Raw genomic sequence first — 19352 nt, forward strand, 5'->3', positions numbered from 1 at the left:
GGTTGGCCTGCTTGAGTCCCACGTAGAAGCCCTTGGCTACGCCGTTCCATTGGTCCTCCGTCGGCGACTGCGAGTGGCGGGTTGTGTGTACTCTATCGGGGACAAGAGTCTCTAGGACGGGCGACTGGCGATTTTGACCAATAGGCGAGATGTGAGGCAACCATCGCACACACGAGAGACCTGAAGTCCAATTTTCATCCCTTCAAGTGTGATCTCTAGCCGGCGGCTAATAATAGAGCTTTCTGCTTCGATCACGGCGCTCGTGGTTGTTGTTTTTGTTAGTGGCTGTTTATTGGTAATAAAAAAAATAAAAATTGAATTGAAAATTGAAAAATTGAAGGAACAAATGTTGCTAGCCGTGGCATCTGCCACCGAAACCTGAAGCACCTGAGCTGCGGCTAGCGGGAATAAAAGGACAGGGAGAGGGAAAGAAAGAGGGGGGGTGGATAGAAGAAAGGGTGGGGGGTAGCGTGGCACATTTGTCTGTATTTGGCAGTAAAAGTTTACAGGATTAGTGTGCTTCGAGCAAAATTATTGTTGCTCAGCCTCGCAGCCCAGTAGCCTGATATTAATGCCAACGGGGGTAGCATCCACGACGACAGTCAATAGCGATGAGCTGTCGGCAAGCAATGAAACACGAGAACTAGGCACCTTCGGCACCTACTATTATCGCGTTCGAAAAAAAAAAAGGACAAGAACGTCGAGCTACCTACGCCACCCCTTCCTCATTAACAACTGTTGTCTTGAACTGTTTCCCACAACAACGCAGCGGAGCAGAATGTGCGTGAACAGTATTGCGAATGAATGTCCTTCTTTGGTTGTCGTACTATCAGCGTCAAATGAAACGCGAACAAAGCACCTGAAACGCGAGCACAAACAATGAAGCATATTAGAGGCTGGAGATGAAATACAGGCGTGGGCTATTAACATTTCAGAAGAGCGGTCTTTTTGGCTTCGATGGGAAAATCAACTGGTCATGTATTTTGCCTCCCTAATGTAATATCTGCGAGTTGTGCTGTTCGCGTTTCAATTGACGCTGATAGTACATTGCACATGACTCGAAACTTGACTCTCTAGCGAACACTACCGTACCTAAATGGCTAAAGCAGCAGCAGCAGCTTACCTTCCATGAAAGCTCAATGCTCGAAGCGTTCACGGGCTCGCAGTCGACGTCGGTGGGAGATGCCTCAGGGGCTGAAAGAAAGAAGTACGATAGCGGAGTGAGAACTGTACAAGATTGAAAAATATAAAACAACCGTTTATACTAAAAGTATAAAACAACCGGCCGCCCCGCCGTGGCGGCCGAATTTCGATGGAGGAGAAATTCTAGAGGCCCGTGTACTGTGCGATGTCAGTGCACGTTAAAGAACCCCAGGTGGTCGAAATTTCCGGAGCCCTCCACTACGGCGTCTCTCATAGCCTCAGTCGCTTTGGGACGTTAAGAATGTAAAAGTAGGACGAAAGAGAAGGAAGGCTGTTAGATGAAGATCGGTGTAAGATGAAACGAGATGTCGATGAAAATCATGCTTCAGAGTAAATCGTGATCGTTGATGTGTTTTTATACCGGGATGATGTAATGAGCCTCAAAGATGTGTTAAACGGCGTAATACTCTTCGCCTGCATTCGTCTGTTAAACAGTTTCTAACTTGCCCTTTGTCAAATGTAAAAAAAAAAACTAGCCCACGTTTTCTTCATATGGTTTATGACATTCATGTAGACAGCACAGTTTTGCAAGCGGCAGAACCTTTTAGTCCTGACCGGCGTAAGGTAGAAAGATCATGAAGAAAAAAAGAGAGAATTATGGGTGTGAGATGGTACGGAGCGTGTCGCGTGCAGTCGGAAGGTTTTGCGACGCACAGGTCAGAAGGACGGCGAGAGCCTCTCCGGGCGCGCATACCTTCCTCGGCCGTGTGAAAGATGGCGGCGTTCGACTGCGGGCTCTGTCCCACGGAATTCTCGGCCACCACGAACGCCTTGTACTGCGAACCGGGACGGAGGTTCATCAGCAGCGCCGAGTGGAATGCTCCGGGAACAGTCTGCTCGTACAGAACCTTGTCCACGCCTGCACGGCGCGCCAGTGGGTCAGAGGGGCACCGAGGACAACTGCACTATATTTGCCTATTTTGTCAGATTCGGTAGCTCCGCCTTCTGTTGCCCTATTAGCTCTTCGTTCGGAACCCATAGACGTATTTAATGCTGAGAAAATCAAAGTCGAAGTCTTCTTTTATTGCTTTCTTTTTTTTTTTTTTGCTTTGTTATGTACCCTTCCTGCCACGTCTTGACCACGGTATTCACGGTCTCCATGAATAAATAGAATGTATAGGGCTCCGTGATCACGGAAGGGAAGAGGCCCGAAGTGTGACCTTGCCTCAAAGATTAGCACACAGATAACTGGCGTGGACACTTACGCTCCACCTGAAGGATATGACGCGATAGCATTGATTAGTTAATGTCCATATATGCAGAATTGGTCATTCTCTACTTTGAATTCATAGATAGATAGAAGTCCTTATAACACTCCTTCCGCAATGATGCAGCGCTTAAGAGATGCGCCACTGCCCAGGGATGGCAGGTGCTGCCACCTGTGAGGATTGTGCGACCCAAGTTGCTTTTCCCGAGCAACCTCTCGCGATAAGTGAATAATTTAACAGCCACCTGTCACGGAGGCCAGTTTGCTCCCAGTTTGCGATGGGCAGGTAGTGATGACGCCACAAAGTCAGGTGACCTAAGGTCACGTGACAACACCGACGCCTGATTTTCTGGGTAACGGGCTTTTAAAGCTATCGCGTTAAAATGCACTTTCAGGAATCGCAGCATGGGAAAACGGCATGTGGCCACGATAGTAATATTTGATTATTCCGTCTATTCAAGCATATAATAGCTCGATTTCCGCAAAAGTTGACCCTTTGTCATAAGAAGGCCGTTTTGAATCAACATAGGCCACCTTTATTTTGCACTCACTGTGCCTTTAACACAGTTATTTCTATTGAAACACTGAGGTTGTCAAGTCACCTGCGAGCTTCCAGTGGCGAACGACGTATCGTGTCACGTTGGTGCTCGAATGCGACCATTCTACGTGCGCGAACCGGGTGCCTATTTCGGTGGTCTTGAAGTTGTGCGGCGCCGGAGGTGGAACTGCGGGTTGGGAAAAAAAATAAGGTAAGAACTTACACCCCGTGGGATCTGTTTGAGAGCCCTTGCACCTCCTTGAACTTCCTCTTTGTCTTATTGGCATTGAATTCAACAGGTGTGTTTTTAATACACGCAGGGGCTCGCTTATGTTGAAACACGTGGCAAACATTACGAAGTGGTTTCACTTAGTAACGTGCAAAACTTCTGGCTGGTTGGTGCACGACAAGAAGGAAAGAACGAACAGCGTAGGTATGAAACGTAAGACTGAGGGAGAAAGTGGAGAAGCGCTTGTGCTTTCACTCCGCCCTCCCATCTTCTTTCCTTTCGTGCCTATGCTGCTCTTCCTTTCACTTAAGGTTGAAAGCTCTGAATTACTTAAAGGAACACTGAGGAGAACATCGTACAATTACTGTTCGGGGTAAAAATTGATTCAATTGCTTTTTTAGGCTACGTTGATGTTCCCGGCAGCAAAAGACACATTTATGCCTTAGAATATTGAATTTAAGAATTTTCTCTCCTTTCGATTCAAATTCGTGGCTTCTAAACAGCAGTATACTGGTTAGCTAGATTTAATAAATTAGCCAGATTTAGTAATGCCTAATTTTTTTCATAACAAATCACCCAGTTTCTTTTATATACTTCTGCGAAGACAGGTACATTACTGATTAAATCAAGGAAGTCTATAGTTTTCACGGCATGTTTTCAATGTCTGGACATTACAGGGCTAAATTAGATGCACGATCCAATGGCGGCATGCACAGCCAACGTACAGAGCACGTTGACGGCGAAAACTGCCCGGTCGGCGCCGTGCTGGTTGACGGCGGTGCACGTATACGATGCGGCGGAAAAGCTGTCCACCTCCTTGAGAACCAGCGTGGAGGCCAACCACTCGTCCGACGGCACACGGTAGATCTCGCGCCTGCGAGTGCACGAAACGCTGCCATTGTTATTTATGGTTCCATATATAGACCCTATAGCCTGCTGGTAGCTACTGTTCAAGTAGTTTCAACTCCTGACTTATACTACTCATAATTTTACTTGCACATTCTTCGTTAGTTTACAAGCAAATGAGTTTTACAGCGAGAGCTGTTAAGCGCACGGTTCCCGGTTATGCGGCGTAGGCGTAACACCGCGCCACGCTGAGTGGTCAGAGCACAGTGACGTCACAGGTGACTGTACACTGACGTCACGTGCACTCGGAGGACAAGACAAATAATAATGAATGAACAAAACTATTTTCGCCACCCCGAAACAGGTGTCTCTGAATATCGCGTTACAGAGCGGTACCCGTGCTGTGAGCTTTTGTTCAAGGTCTTGAAGTTTGAGCGCTAAAGGAGACTGTGTACCCGCTGTTTCGGAGTTTTTGAAAGGAACCAGAAAAAAGAAGCCGGCCTCGAAGTAGTTTATTTTCATTAATTGTAAAATACTTATACCCGTAAGGTTCCAGCTATGAGGAATCACACGATGGAACGAAGGAACGAAAGTTTAACCTCGTGGATATTACTGACAGGGTGGTGCAAAAAATAATTTATTTAACCTCATCCAAAATGTCAAACTCTGCTATAATTCATGCTCAGACTGACTAGCCGACGTTGAGACCATCGTGTCACTGCCAAATTTTGAGTTGCACTTTCTATCCTCAACATTCTCTTCAATGATACATCAAGAACTGTATTGACAGGCGTGCTAGAAAGATGCGCGGTTTGCTTCGCACCCGACTGTTTCGATGAGTGGATCGGTCTTGTCGTTCCTCGTCCAGGTGACCGTGACTGGCTGGTCGCCTGTGACGTTGCAGACTAGGGTGGCAGTCTCCCCTCGCCGAACTGTGACGGCCTTCGCGTTCACATTGATCGTGGGTGGCGCTGGAAATAAAAAGATGAATACAAAGCGGGTAAGATTAGGAAATTTTATTTCAGGTATGAATACGTATGTGCGATAATGCTTTTGTCGTGATATTTACGGGTATAGATCTCAACAGCCTACTGCACAGATTAATATTTAACTAACTTAACATCGTTGTTGAGAGGAATGCAGAATGCTGGTATCACTTCCCTCTGAATAGCATATATCATTCTAATCCTGCGTATATGAAGGCATGTACGAAAAAAATCGTTCATTTGAAATGGCGATCCTCTCGTTTTAGAGTAACCCGATATATAAAGCGCGTTACGTGTGCATGATATTGAAGCAAATAGACCACTGGCTTAATAGATGAAAATAACTTTCTGAACACAATTAATTCCTATCAATTTTTAGCAAAACCGTGAACAAGGAGAGAGCACCAACAGCATGAGCAATTTATGTGGCATTGTGTATAGGTTCACGCGCGCTGTCACATTCCAGACGCGTCTATTCCTAGCCTCAACCTTCATCAGCGTTCCAAGGCGCCGCTCAAATACTTGAGAGCCACAGGTCTGGACGCCAGTCTATACATGGACTGTAGACGTCCGAGAAACCAGTCACTAAGCACAACATAGACAGCACTCCATCAACACAACGAACTCCCTTCATCTCCCCCCCCCCCCCCACGTGTAGGGTAACCACTCAGGTTAGCGCCCATACACTTTTCTCTCTCTGTCTCTCTCACACACACACACGCACGCACACACACACGCACGCACACGCACGCACGTACACGCGCACGTACACGCGCACGTACACGCGCGCACACACACGCGCGCACACACACGCGCACACACAGACACTCGCGCACGTACACACGCACGCACGCACACGCACACGCGCGCACACACACACACACACACACAGTTCTAACTTCCCTCACGTCTAGTTCTCTGCGGCGAATTTCCTTTTCGCTCGCCCATCCACCTCTGAGTTCGCCTCTCAGTGATGCATGTAGGTGTGCGGCATCATCATCACCAGCCTGACTACGCCCCGTCCTCTGCCAGCTGCGGCCACCTTTATCCCAGCAAACTTCTTAATCTCATCCACCCACCTAACTTTCTGCCGCCCCCTGCTACGCTTGCCTTCCCTTGGAATCCACTCCGTTACCCTTAGGGACCAGCGGTTATCTTGCCTTCGCATTGAATTTCATTCAATTTAACATATTTGCCATGAAGGGGGGCCCGTAGTAAAAGCTGCCGTTTGACAGCTTGCCATGACGGGGGCCCGTAGTAAAAGCTGCCGTTTGACAGCTTGGCAAGTACACAGGCCACACCTTTGGCAGCAATGCAGTATGGTGACATGTGGGCATAAAGGCAAGATCTCAACACAAAGAAAAAAATACACAAAATAAAGCTCTTTTCAGTTCACAGCAACCAGCACACCAACAAAAGCACAGTGAAAACAAGCGGAAAGCAGTTCACAATGAATGCGAGTTAAAAGGGAAAAAAAGTCGGTTAAACAAAATAACAAAAAAAGAAGAGATCTAGAATAAATGCCAAAAAGTACCACTGCCCTGCCCAAACCCATTTCTTACGCTTGATATGCGACTAGGATCTGATCTAATTATTTTCTCCTCCTGCCGCAACGAACTGAAGATCGCAAAATCATGTAGAAGTCTGAGAACTTTCAAACCGAGAATACACCTTCTTTTCACTCCAAATAGCTGGCCAAACACGTACGCATAATGATTTCTAATTGCAAACTTATTGTGTTCTGGTTTCTATATTTGTGTACAAAGTGTTAACAATATGTGTTTTTCTTTTTGAACTTGCGCCATGTGCATTTTTGTGCGGTGATTGCAATATCTAGAAGAGTGCGGTGAGGGGCTAGTTGGTACGACATTATGAGAACAAAAACTAACTGCGCAAATGGACGGGACAAGAGAAAGAGAACCAGACGGTTCAGTCTCAGTTGTCAGTCTGCGTTTGTCCCGTGTGATTCTCTTTCTCTTGTCCCGTCCTTTTGCGCAGTTACTTTTTGTTCTCATAATGATTGCAATATCTAATTGTATGTGTACTTACAGTGTCCATGTATTTTGTAACCGGAATTGTATTTTGTAACCGCTGCTGTTGCTCCCAGTGGGGCCAGGGCCTCGTCAGGAGGCTAATTAACTCCTTTTGTCCTGCCCCACTGGCAGTACCATATTTTGCCCATTCAATAAATAAATAAAATAAGCAGTGCGACTATGTCCCCCCTCCCGGCACTCACCTCTCACCTTGAGCGCCACCGGCCGGTGGACGTCCGGCGGCACTCCGTTGTGCGCCTGGCACACGTACCAGCCCCGGTCCGAAGGCAGCACGGGGTCCAGCTGCAGCGAGCCGTTCTCGGTGACGCGAACATGGTCGCTCTTCACCACGGCGCGTTCGACGCCGTCCGCTGCAAGCGGAGGAAGAGGAGGGGGTGAGCTTCGTGCTTCGGCATACGTGTACCGATCGTAAAACATTTTATTCATCAGAAAGAGCTTGGTGCTAAGAGGTCGCGTTAAAAGCCAACTGCAACACTTTTTGAGAATTTTGCGATATTCAAGGATTAATATCTGTATGGGCTGTAGGTAAAGCATGACAAGTTTTTTTGCACTAGCATTTAAAATAGTGACGTCATCAACAATTGAATTTCGCGCTTCTCCTCAAAGCACCGGAGGAGTGGGGTAAGTTCAGTGTGACGTCACGGAAGGTATGATGTCAAATTACGGCATCCGTCAGCCACACCCTACCGTTCCTCTTTGGACGCTGTCAAACAACGTTCGGCGGGCTTTGCCTTCGTTGGCGTCGGTTTTTTTTTTTTTCCTTCAAAGCAGACGTTTGTGCGTTGGAAATGTACTGATACCTTCGATGCCGTCATCATGCGCCCCCCAATCGGCGTCGTGCGCTGCGGAGAAACTTGAAGGCCGTTGCGATTTTAATATTTTAATCGGCGATTACGTCACCATTTGAAACGCTAGCCCAAAAAGACTTTGCATACTTTACCTGCAAGTTTCAAGCATTCGACCCTTTTAAGCTCATCGATTTCTAAAACCTATGCAGTTGCCCTTTAAGTGGCCAAGAGTACATAGCCCTCGACGACTTTGTCAGCCCACTCCACAGCCAAAACTTGCATTTTGGGGCCACAGCATACGTGTAAGCTTTATCTAATACTCTATAAGCAAGAACGTACCAAAGTTTTGTAGAATGATGTAGTTAATAATGTATAACCAGGAAAATACTAGCGCTTGTTTGGGAACGCCTATGCAGTCACTTCACCCATAACAATGTGCTGCTGATACTGAACCACATGAACGCAAGAAGATTTTAAAAATGTTCCAGCTGATATAGCATAAGCAGAAACATATGAAGGCATGCTTTCAGATTTGCACTCAACCACTCCCCTCATCATGTCCAACATTTTTGGACAAAAATTTTGAAAATTGAAAATTGTAATATACTGTTAAAGAAATATTGAAGGTAATGGTGCACTCTTCTGATATTCAGCAAAATCTTTCTTTTAAATTGTTTCCATCGATCGCATCGAACGGTTAAGACTGCCGTAGAAAACCAATGGGGAATGCTTTTGACAATAGCAAAAAGTTTAACAGAAAAAAAAAAAACACAAGACTGCCGCCGGATTATTTGCGGAAGTATTGAGTGTTATGGTGAAATCTTACATTATGTGAAAAAATTGCTTAAATCGAATGTTTCCCGCTCAGAAATGCTTTCTGTCCAGATTTGTTGGCTGTGAAGATTGTGCTGCTGATACTGTACAAAAGAAACGCGACAAATCTTGTAAAATGTTGTAGACAACATTTTCTAACCCACGAATTCATAGAAGTGTGTTTTTCGACTTTTAAACAAGCACTGCCTTCATAACTGATAAGAACAGCTTGTTCAGGGCACAACTCTTGCAACCCAAAGCCGAAAACAAATTAACCGCAAAAAAAAACGCTAAATCTAGATGACAGTATAAAGTACGAGTATCATCCATTTCCTTGTGAGCAATCACTAAACGGAAGACGAACAACACCCAACTTAACGCGTGGGAATACACGCCCGGGTTAACCAGGAAAAACAACGCCCCGCGACTTCGGACCGCGCCATGAAAGACCACTTTGCAAACGAGCGCGCAAACACATCGGCTCGGAAGCATTTCGCAATGCACAATTATAGAAAGCAAACGCGCTTCGGGACGGCGTAACACGTACATGATGTCTATGGCGGTTGTATTAGCGGCCCCGTCATTTTAAAACGAGCGACTGCGCAACGCGGCCACGGCGACGGCGTCAGCCAACTTTTTTTTTCTCTCCCAAGGACAGCGCCTTCTCGAGGAGGCGCCCACCGCGTTGTCATCATCAGACACGTGTATACAGACAAGAGGAGCGGCGCGTCGTCTTCCCACGCAGATCAGATGTCCCTCCCGGCGAAGAAGGGTTAACAAAAAGAAGATAGGGGTGGAAGACAAGACGGCCGGTTGAGTTAAAGAGCAGAGCGAACATGCGGGCGTATACGGGAGCGGCCACATTGGCCCGTTGTATTAAGACAAGAAAGAAAAACAACATGATCAGGTGGGAAAGCGGGCATAATTAGCATTAAGCGCTCGTGGGATCTGCATGAAGGAGCAGGTGGTGACGCTTTTGGCTCTGGGATGCCAAGTTCGGATCTTAATTGTCACTTTCTATTAGCTTGCAGGGGGACGGCCACAATAGATTGGTTGTTCGGAACCTCATATATTAGCTATGAAAATGAGTGGGGTAACTCACAAGGCATGAAGCGGCTGTAAAGAATACGTGATTGGTCTGTACCTGTGTATTGGCCAGTCACCGACAGCCAGAACGATATCTCAGCCAAGGCGGCGTTCAATCGCCAATCGTTTTAACGCGACTGCGGTAAGGGTCCCATTAAGCAGAAAACCCCAGAGAAGAAGAAGAGAAGCAATAAAGAAGAGAAGGCCACCTAAGTCACGTGCCCTTGTGACGTCATTACAACTTGCCCACCGTGCCAGGTAGAAACCTGCCCACCGGATTGTGCTCAAACTGCCCACCGTGACAGGTGGCAGTTAAATTATGGACTGGTTATGAGAGGTTGTTCGCGAAGGGCAACCAAAGTATCACAATAAGTCTCACCGGGTGGCTCTGTTTAAAACAGCCGCCTGGCGGGGCCGTGGCGCATCCCTTAACCGCTGCACCATTGCGCAAGGAGTGGTAAGAAGACTCGCCGCGATCTATGAATGCAAAGTGGAGAATGACCGTGTCTGCGAACTAATATGCAAAGAGGACTCCCAGGCCACTGAACGGACCCTTCAAAGCTATCCCGTCATACCCTTAAGGCGGAGCTTAATTGTACCTTCAAGTGTTTTTTGTTTTTTTTTTTTTGTTCTTGTTTTTTTTTATTGCCTGGGAACATCTTTGTGAATCCTGCCTGCGGTGAACTCAGGTAAAATTAGTAAGCTTTTGAGGGCCTGTAAGAGAGTGTTTGCTATTCCTTATCCCCTAGCCTCTGCAAGTTTTGTTGCCAGGTGGTCTGCTGGAAGTCTACACCAATAACCAACTCGGTAAATCTCCTGTAAGAGGAAACCTATTTAATTATAACTACTCCACCATCTTGAAGTATCGTCTCCTGTCATGATATATCGCGCCACTGCAGCTGCTTGCATGCATTGAACTTACGGAATTGTTAGGACCTTGCCGCTACGAGACACTTAATTTCAACGCACAGTTAAACTTTCCTACCGCGAAATAAATGGGTGCATTACGCGCTCATGAGTGATTCTTGGCCAGTGGTTGCACAAGCGCTCATGCCGCAGTTCTTGAGACGGAAAAGCCTCTCACCCTCTTTACCAGCCAGATTCATCTTTGCTAACTGTACTGACTTCTGGGCGGCCCAGATCATAATCTCACTGAATGACAAACATCTGTGCAACAGCCGAGGACAGGCATGAAGTGATAACGGCGAAAGAAAGCAGACGTGTCCAGGAAGTTGCGTAAACTAAGATGGCATAACACGCTCCCAACGAAGTCTCACCTTTGTTCTGCAACTGTTTCCACACATTGCTCAACCAAGGGTAATACCATGATCCACAAAGTTCTATAATAACTCAATCAATCATGTTAACTTGCTTCTCTGTCGCTCATTTCGCTTCTTTCAATCGCTACAGACCGACCCGCAGCTTCATGTATCTGCTTCAAAATGAACGACAGAAGACAAGCAGAAACGAGCTCTCGAAAGCAAGAAAGAAAAAAAAAAGAAGAGCCACTCCTATTGCGCCTTGTTTTCCCTTCGCAGAACCCTCTGCGGTCAGCTTTATTTTCTGCTCAAGGCCATGACCTTCTTCCGTTCGCTAACATTCCTCAACGCATACACCACACCGGTACTTGCTATTGAAGTACGACTTCAGAGGATTCCACCTGTCAGGTCCGTTTGTCTGCACGTTCTTCGGTGAAAGGGGCCCGTCATATGTGTCCCCATACCTCCTGCTGGTACGGTTATATAGGACGACCAAGGCCGAACTAACGACGAAGGGTTCGTCTTCCTACCGAGAAGCGCAGCAAGAGCGCCCGCGTAACGCAAGTGGTCGACAGAGGGCACCAAAGGGACCAAAAGTACCCGCGTGTCCGGAACTGGGTGTGGCTTCAGCGACACCGCGCATGCCGACTCTCAGCGTGCCAAGTATAAGGCAACCTGACACGGCACGGACGGAGCGCCTTCGCCACAAGAAGCGCACCCTTCTCCTTCGTTACTCTTTTCATTTTTTCCTTGTGTCTTCGTTTCATCTTTTTTTTTCTTCTTTTTGTTCCTCTTCGAATACTGCTCAAGCGCTTTTTAAATGGGGCGTGACGTGACGCCCATGTCTGCAGCTGAAGGCTTCTATTCCGCCACCGACTCCGTAACTTATTCAGTCACAAGTTCCACCCCTCTGAAACTCCGAAGGAATGGACATAGCGCAATGATTGTTTCCGCTTCGATGTAATTCAATCGCTGATATGCCAACAAGAATGCTTGGACGAGGCGGGAGGGTTAGCATGCGATGACTTATGAAGGTCGAAGAGAACCAAAATGAATAAGCTATACAGGGTGCTTCACCTAAGACTTTACACATTGTTTAAAGATAGACTTTTGGAGTTAGAAGAGGGATTTTTTCTGCATAGCTTTGTCAGCGGTGTAGTACATAAGAATGCATCTAAGACGCGCTAACTAGCAGGCTGGTTAACTAATATTGAATAGGTGACTTTTTAACTATCACAGTTAGGCTCTTTAATTATTGAGAAGCGTGTAGCCCGCCGTAAGTAATAATCATATCAGTTTCTAGAATTACAAAAACGCGGTTACGCTCCACGCTGTGGCCCAACAAACTTTGGCTTTTTCCATGAGTTACTTGCACTGGAGAGGTCACTTTGCCTGCAAGCTTCTCGAAAGCGAATGTATTTCTGCCCGATGTGGCCGGAATTTGTTGGCACACAGCGTCAAGGTTAACTGCGTTTTCTAAATTCCAAAAACTGATATGTGTATTACTTACTGTGCTCTAGACGGCTCTCAATAATTAAGGAGCCTAACAGTAAAAGTTAAAAAGTATATTATTCAATATTAGTCAACCAGCCTGCTAGTCAGCACATCTTAGCTGTTTTGGTTCAGTTTTATTGGGGTTTAACATCCCAAAGCGACTCATTCAGGCTATGAGGGACGCCGTAGTGAAGGGCTCCGGACAATTTCGATCACCTGAGGTTCTTTAACGAGCACTGACATCTCACAGTACACGGGCCTCTAGAATTGAGCCTTTTGGTTGTAGTGCAGCCGTCATGGAGCCTTGCTGCGCTGTGGGACGACCCCGGTACCCTTGGGGATCAAGCGCTTTCGAACGGTGTGGTGACAGGAGCGGACCTACCTCCACGTCACAGAGTGCGAAGGGAGCTACCGGCGGCAGAGTGTAGTTTTCCGAGGTCGTGGTTGGGTTTGGTCTATGGTTTATGGGGGTTTAATGTCCCAACGCGACTCGGACTATGAGGGGCGCCGTAGTGAAGGGCTCCGGACAATCTCGACCACCTGGTGTTCTTATACTGACATCGCACAGTACACGGGCCTCTAGAATTGAGCCTCCATAGATATTCGACCACCGCGGCCTGCATCAGGAGGAGACACCGTAGGGGATGAGCGGTAGGTTGGGAGGCTGTTATCATCGCACCTACTGATTCAGTCGTCATGGCACGGCACTCCTCACTGGGTCGGAGCTGGGAGATCCTTCCCTCCCCGCTGCTCGTCGTTGAGTTAGCTACTCTAAATGTAAGCCAACTATTGCGCGATACCTATTATACGGTTAGATTTTTGGTTGCCCCATACTCTCGTGATTAACAGTGTCATGCGTCAAAGGCTTGTTATCCGGAGATCACCTAATTTGCACGACATGACGCCATTCACCACGTGACCCATTAAATCCCTTGCACACGGCCATGGCCCCGTTGCACGTACATGGCCCCCATGATCCCCTCATAATATGGCCTCCTTAACAGATGAAGTCCAAAGTCGTGAACGGCTCTTCAAATGTTTTGCATTGCAGCACTCTTGAGTCCCTGCAGTGCCTACACGTTAAAGATCATCATCATCATCATCATCATCAGCCTGACTACGCCCAGTGCAGGGCAAAAGCCCTGTCTCTCCAAGCATCTCTCTCCAATTAATCCTGTCCTTCGCCATTTGCGGCCACCGTATTCCCGCAAACCTCTTAATCTCCACAATAGAAATAGAAAGAGAAAAATAATTTCATTTCGATACGGCGTTAGGACTAGCGACTATCCTGCGCCATGGTAACCAAAGTGGACTGGCCCGTCAGCTGGTCCGAGGTTAGCCTGGTCCGCACAAATTAGCGATGATCTGCAAGGGGGCACCAATCAAACTTTTGTCCCCACACAGCCACAGAGGTGGATTCCCTGTCCAGCTGGGATACCGGGGGATGAGACGGTGCATCGCTTCAACCGCGGACTTCTACACCGGGCGCCTGGGATCATCTGGTCTTGTCCGCGAAAATGGCACACTGCTAACCATTACAAGCAATAAGCAAGCGTGACAGCATTGGCAGATCACTTCGAGCCCTTCCAGTTCCTGACAAATATCTCGCCATTCCCCAGCTACGCCATCTTTGGCGTAGCTGGGGGCTGTGCTGTGTGCTGTGCTGTGTGTAATGTGCTGTGCGCTGTTAATCAGTCCTGAACTATCTGATCGAGCTCGGAAGAGTGAGCGTGCACCATTCGACGGAAATAAGGGGGAACAACTGAGGAATATTTACATTATTAAAGCTCAGGAATGTTCAGAAATAGCTTACAAGGATTCAAAAGAGCATCGAATGTCGCGGCGACTGTTTTCAGAAAAATCGGTCATTTGGGCTCCCTCACTTTTTTTGTATTTAAAAACTTTCGTAGGGCCCCTTATATATATCGGCGACTTGGTGCGTGCGTCACTAAAGGGTACTGGCGTCGCGAAGTCCGTACATGCCGCAGTCACACGTTGCGCCTTTGCGGTGGGCGGCATTTCAACACAATGCCCCTCACATTCCTAACAGAGGAAAGAGGTCACAGGTGCACAATCCAAAGGAAACATTGAAGCTAAAAGGTTAAAAGGTGCACTCCCTGTTCCTCACAACATCGCTGAGGGCGATTGTAACATTTCGCTCCGTGACATTTCGTGTCGAGTTTTGTGCGCAAGTATAGTTCTAGGCGTTTGTGCAAAAGATATGAGCAAAGCAAGTTTTCTCTGTTCTTCTACTATATTTTTCTTGCATTAAATCTCAAGCAACCTGCTGCTGAGTACACGAGCTTTCTTCTGCGTATGCGTTTCCTGTTGGCCGCTGACCCCTTGGCCAGGTATTCTACAGAGCGTAGGTCCTAAGCCGACAACAACAGCAACAGAAGCTCAGCCAAAAACATTGGACACACCCCGTCTCCTCTTCCAGATCCTTTGTCCTAAGTCGACAACATCAGCAATTCAGGGCTAGAGCAACTCAGCCAAAGGCAGATGACTCACCGTGCCGCCTCTTCCAGATCATCTGCGGCTCCGGGTAGCCGCCGGCATGGCAGGAGAGCACGGCCCGTTCACCCTGCAACGCCTCCACGGGCTCTGGCTCAATCTTCCAGAAAGGGGGCACTAAGGACGCAGATGTAAGAAGAGAGGGCCAACGTGAGGCATCTCGAACAGGATTGGAGAAGCGATACGCTATAATTCTATTAAAACATTAAGCCTATCGCTTCCTACGAGTCATTGCGTACACCCCATACGGGCAAGTGCGGGAGAGTTGCTTTGAGCGGCTACAGAATCCTGTATATCCACGGACCTTCTAGAATGTAATATCGACCTCACTCTTTCGCCGGCTCTTATTGCATGCATTTTATATATGTAGAGAACTTGCTTGCACACGTTGTGAAAAACCTCGAACTGAGTCACGATCTCCTAGCCTTGTGCTATGCCACGGTAAAAAGGGGGACAATGACAAGGAAGTAGTTACGTGATATGATGACTGTGTGTGTGGGTGTTGTAATCTTCACGGACTACTCTCCATCTCCCCCTGAATAACTAGCAATGTTGTGAATAGTGTTACCACGAGCAATTTCACCAGGAACGTACTATACGCGAGTGAGGGTAGCGATGTTTTTTAGACCCCCTTCCCGCTTAAGGAGTCTACAATGTTGAAAGCGACAGAGTGGCGCTGTCGCTTGTTTCCAGCCTCGTTCCAAAGCCCTAGGGTCCTCACCTGGGAATCTGAGGAATGCCTGGAACTTGTCGGTGCCGGCAGCATTGGAGACCACGCAGGTGTAGTTGCCGATGTGGTCGACGCCCAGCTTTCTGAGGACCAGCACGGAGCTTTCAGGGCCGGCGTCCACGGAGACCGCTGGCTGGAGGTCGTCGTCAAGCCCTTCTTCCGAGGGCGCTACATCGACGTCGTCCTTGAGCCACAAGAACCTGAGCGGCGGGTCGCCCTGAGTCACCGAGCACGTGATGCGGAGTCTCTTGCCCAGCTGCGGCCGACTCGGGAATTGAAAAGGTTGGACCTTGGGTGGGTCTGCACACGAGAAAACACAAGGGAACTCAGCACGTTTCTTTTTACGGCCTGGGGTCGACCTCATAGAAGTTTTTCTCAGACAACCGTATTGTTATAGCAGTAGCAGTTATTACGGAATTCCAATCTACTGTTTGGCGTATACCATACCATTCAGGTACCTGCTACGCATGCGCGGGTGGCACCAGGGTTTTCTTGCAGTGTAATGCCTGCTCTAGCACAGGCATACTTTTGAAGTTTTCAGTAAGTCGTACGTTGGCGATCACACTCAACGGATTCAAGCTGAATACCTCGCCCCTGGTACTCTGCTGGCACGGTGTGCCAGCTAGCTGAATTGCATGCTATTTTTTCCTATACATGGTTATATCTGGTACATTATCTAACCTCAGATGCGGTGTTTTTATATGAACGAATCACATGTATCGAAGGCACCTGGCGCAGAACATTGTTGCCTGAGGCATTATGCACAGCACTGCTGCTCCTTATACTCTGCTACAACAAAAGATTACGCGAGCCTGGAAACGGCATTGTTGCCGAGGTCGCGTATGATTTTTTCAAGTGAGGACTGTGAGTATATTTCCCCCAAATAATACACTATGAAATACTGACTGAATGCCTGTCCACCTGAGGCTGACTGAGAAGAAGCGTACGACGTCTGTTAGAAAAGTATCCGACTTTATTTTTTTTTTTTGCGAACACCTGCTGGATATGAAACAAGCGCGCTTACAGCAGCCGACCTTGAACCCTCGTGCGCATGCACGATTTTTTTCCCGCCTGCCGATAGCGTCAGTCGCTGGGAAGCAGCGTTTGAGTGAGGGAGTGCGCGGTGCTCTCGTCGGTTTTTTGTTGCAAGGAAAATGGCGGAGCGAGAGGAGCAGCGCTACTACCTCAAATTTTGCCAGAAACTTGGCGATAGCCAAGTGGAAATTATTCGAAATGTTCAGACGGCTTTCGGTGATGATGCTATGAGCAGCACACAGATTAAGCAGTGGTGCAACTGGTTTAAAGACGGCCGCACATCCGTGGAGAGAGAGCCACGCTCCGGTCGGCCATCAACATGCCGAAATGACCAGGTAATTGCCGAAGTGAACGCTGTGGTGATGCGGGACTGTTGTGTGACTATCCGAGAAATTGCGGAAGAGGTGGACATCAGCAATTTTTCTGCACATTCCATTATCACCGAAGATTTGGCCATGGAGAGAGTTGCGGCGAAATTCGTGCCGAAGCTGCTCACGGTGGATAAAAAGCAGCTTCGTGTTGAAGTCTCACAGGAGATGCTGGATTCCACAAACAGTTACCCTGACTTCACCGACGCCGTAATCACTAGTGACGAGTCTTAGGTGTACGGGTACGAGCCGGAAACCAAATCCCAGTCGTCACAGAGGACGCATTCCACGTCACCAAGACCAAAGAAGGCCCGACAAGTGCGCAGCAATGTCAAAGTGATGCTGACTGCTTTTTTGACTCCCTCTGTGTGGCACACCACGAGTACGCACCCCACAGGGTCAAAGAATGACTAAACAGTACTACAGGGATGTCCTCCATCGCCTACGTGGTGCTGTGCGGCGCAAGAGACCGGAATTGAGGTCAACAAGAAATTGGCGCATCCCTCGCGGCATTGCTCCTGCACATTCCTCGCATTTGATTCAGACTTCTCTGGCGAAAAACCAGACTCCTGTAGTTCAACAGGCCCCTTACTCTCCTTATATGTCCCCCTACGACTTCTGGCTGTTTCCTAAAATCAAGAGGTCATTGAAAGGAGCGCGATTTCAGAAAAGAAAGGACATTATGGCTGCAACGACAGCAGAGCCAAATTCCATTCCGAAAAGGGTCTTTTCGGAATACTTCCAACAATGGCAGCACCGCTGGGAGATGCATATGGAGCCCCAAGGAGACTACTTTGAAGGTTATTAGGTTTCTAACGCTCCAGTTATGCCAGTTTTTTTTCTTCGGCCAAAGGTCGGATACTTTTCTAACAGACCTCGTATGTTCTACTCGGGCACTCTTAACTTGCGCTCCACACCGAAAACTTCGATAAGCGACAGAAATTAGTCAAAAACAAGACGTTGTGTTAGTAGTAGATGCCAAAGCTACTAATTCATAACGTACTTTTTAGCCTCTTTACTTCTGGAGTCTCATTGGTTGGTTGGTTCTATGAAGGATCACGGAAGGAAGAATTCTACTGTACTACATTGCAGGACAGAGTGCAGGGGGAGATACGGCATACGAAAAGCAACAATAACGCAGTCGTCATTTTGTGACGTCTACTGCTTGCTTGGCTGAAATGTCGTTACGGCCGTTTTTAAATAATGACTTATCATGCTGTGGCATTCACTGGCTCCGAAACAGAATGCCTTCATTGCGAGGAGGACCAAGCCGCTCCCTACCTCGTGGTATGGGCGTGCCAAAACAACCCCAAATCCCCCTTATCCGTAAGCCATCTAAAAATCAATGGTAGGCCACCCTGGCCGACTCTGACCCCGACCACCTCAAGTGGCTGATCGACCGGGTCATTAGGGCAGCCCTGGCCAACGACTTCCTCAAATTGGGATCTGCCCGCTGAATACGTCCCTGGAACAATATGTAAACTAAGTTTTTCCCGCTCCTCCTGTCATGCTGCGATCAGCAAATGGTTCTCCGTGTTACCGATTGTCCTCAGCATAAAATCGTCTCGTTGTACACGTTCCGGTGAGACCTTTATTCCAAAGCTGCGAGAACTAAGTTATTTGCCTCAGGGTGGTTATACTGGCAGAAAACATCCTGCAGTAATGCAGAAGATAATACCGAGTGCTCCTAGCGCTTGGAAACAGCTTCCAATCTTTTGTGTGGTTAGCCCGTGAGTACGTGAGAACGCAGCAGCTGTGAAAGCTGTCGCCTCGCACTTGTTTGCTTCATAGCATCTGGGAGGTTGCCCTCGGGAACGGAGTACGATAGCGCAAAACGTGAGCCGCGTTCGATGATGCGTAGGCGGCATGCCAGTGTCCGGAAGCGAACAGTCACACGGGAAAGACACCGGCTCACGCTTTCACGGCAGATTGCCCACGACGACAACGTGGTCTCTCAGGAGGAGGGGGAGGAGGTTACTGGGAAAGGAAAGGCGCAGTCTCTTCCCCTCTCTGGATGAACACCTGAACAGCACCGTGAGGGAAGGGGGTGAAAGGGAACCTTCCAGACAGACCCGTGATTTCGGCCTCTGGTCACCGACCCGTGTCGCACGTGCGGGCAGCGTAGATTTACGACGCAACAATAATAACGAAATCAGCCCCCGTGAAAACACGGACACAACTAAGAAGATTGGAATGTTCAGA

General features: G+C 48.0%; 1 protein-coding gene across 2 annotated transcripts in view; it reads right to left on the minus strand.

Annotated features, from left to right (window-relative positions):
* LOC149335099 (cell adhesion molecule Dscam1-like) overlaps positions 1–19352 on the minus strand; it is a 45413-nt gene that overhangs the window by 13220 nt on the left and 12841 nt on the right. For both annotated transcript variants that reach the window (XM_089551783.1, XM_089551782.1), the window contains exons 2-10: positions 15739–16047; positions 15015–15134; positions 7246–7413; positions 4847–4994; positions 3903–4051; positions 3013–3135; positions 1898–2062; positions 1124–1194; positions 1–67 (exon numbers count right to left, since the gene is read on the minus strand). The exon at positions 1–67 is cut by the window's left edge and continues 171 nt beyond it. In XM_089551783.1, the coding sequence (XP_089407909.1) occupies positions 1–67; positions 1124–1194; positions 1898–2062; positions 3013–3135; positions 3903–4051; positions 4847–4994; positions 7246–7413; positions 15015–15134; positions 15739–16047 (1320 nt within the window). The remainder of the gene's footprint in view (positions 68–1123; positions 1195–1897; positions 2063–3012; positions 3136–3902; positions 4052–4846; positions 4995–7245; positions 7414–15014; positions 15135–15738; positions 16048–19352) is intronic.

Source organism: Amblyomma mixtum, chromosome 7 (genome assembly GCF_055824585.1).
Source record: "Amblyomma mixtum isolate Tamu chromosome 7, ASM5582458v1, whole genome shotgun sequence".
NCBI classification, from domain to species: domain Eukaryota; kingdom Metazoa; phylum Arthropoda; class Arachnida; order Ixodida; family Ixodidae; genus Amblyomma; species Amblyomma mixtum.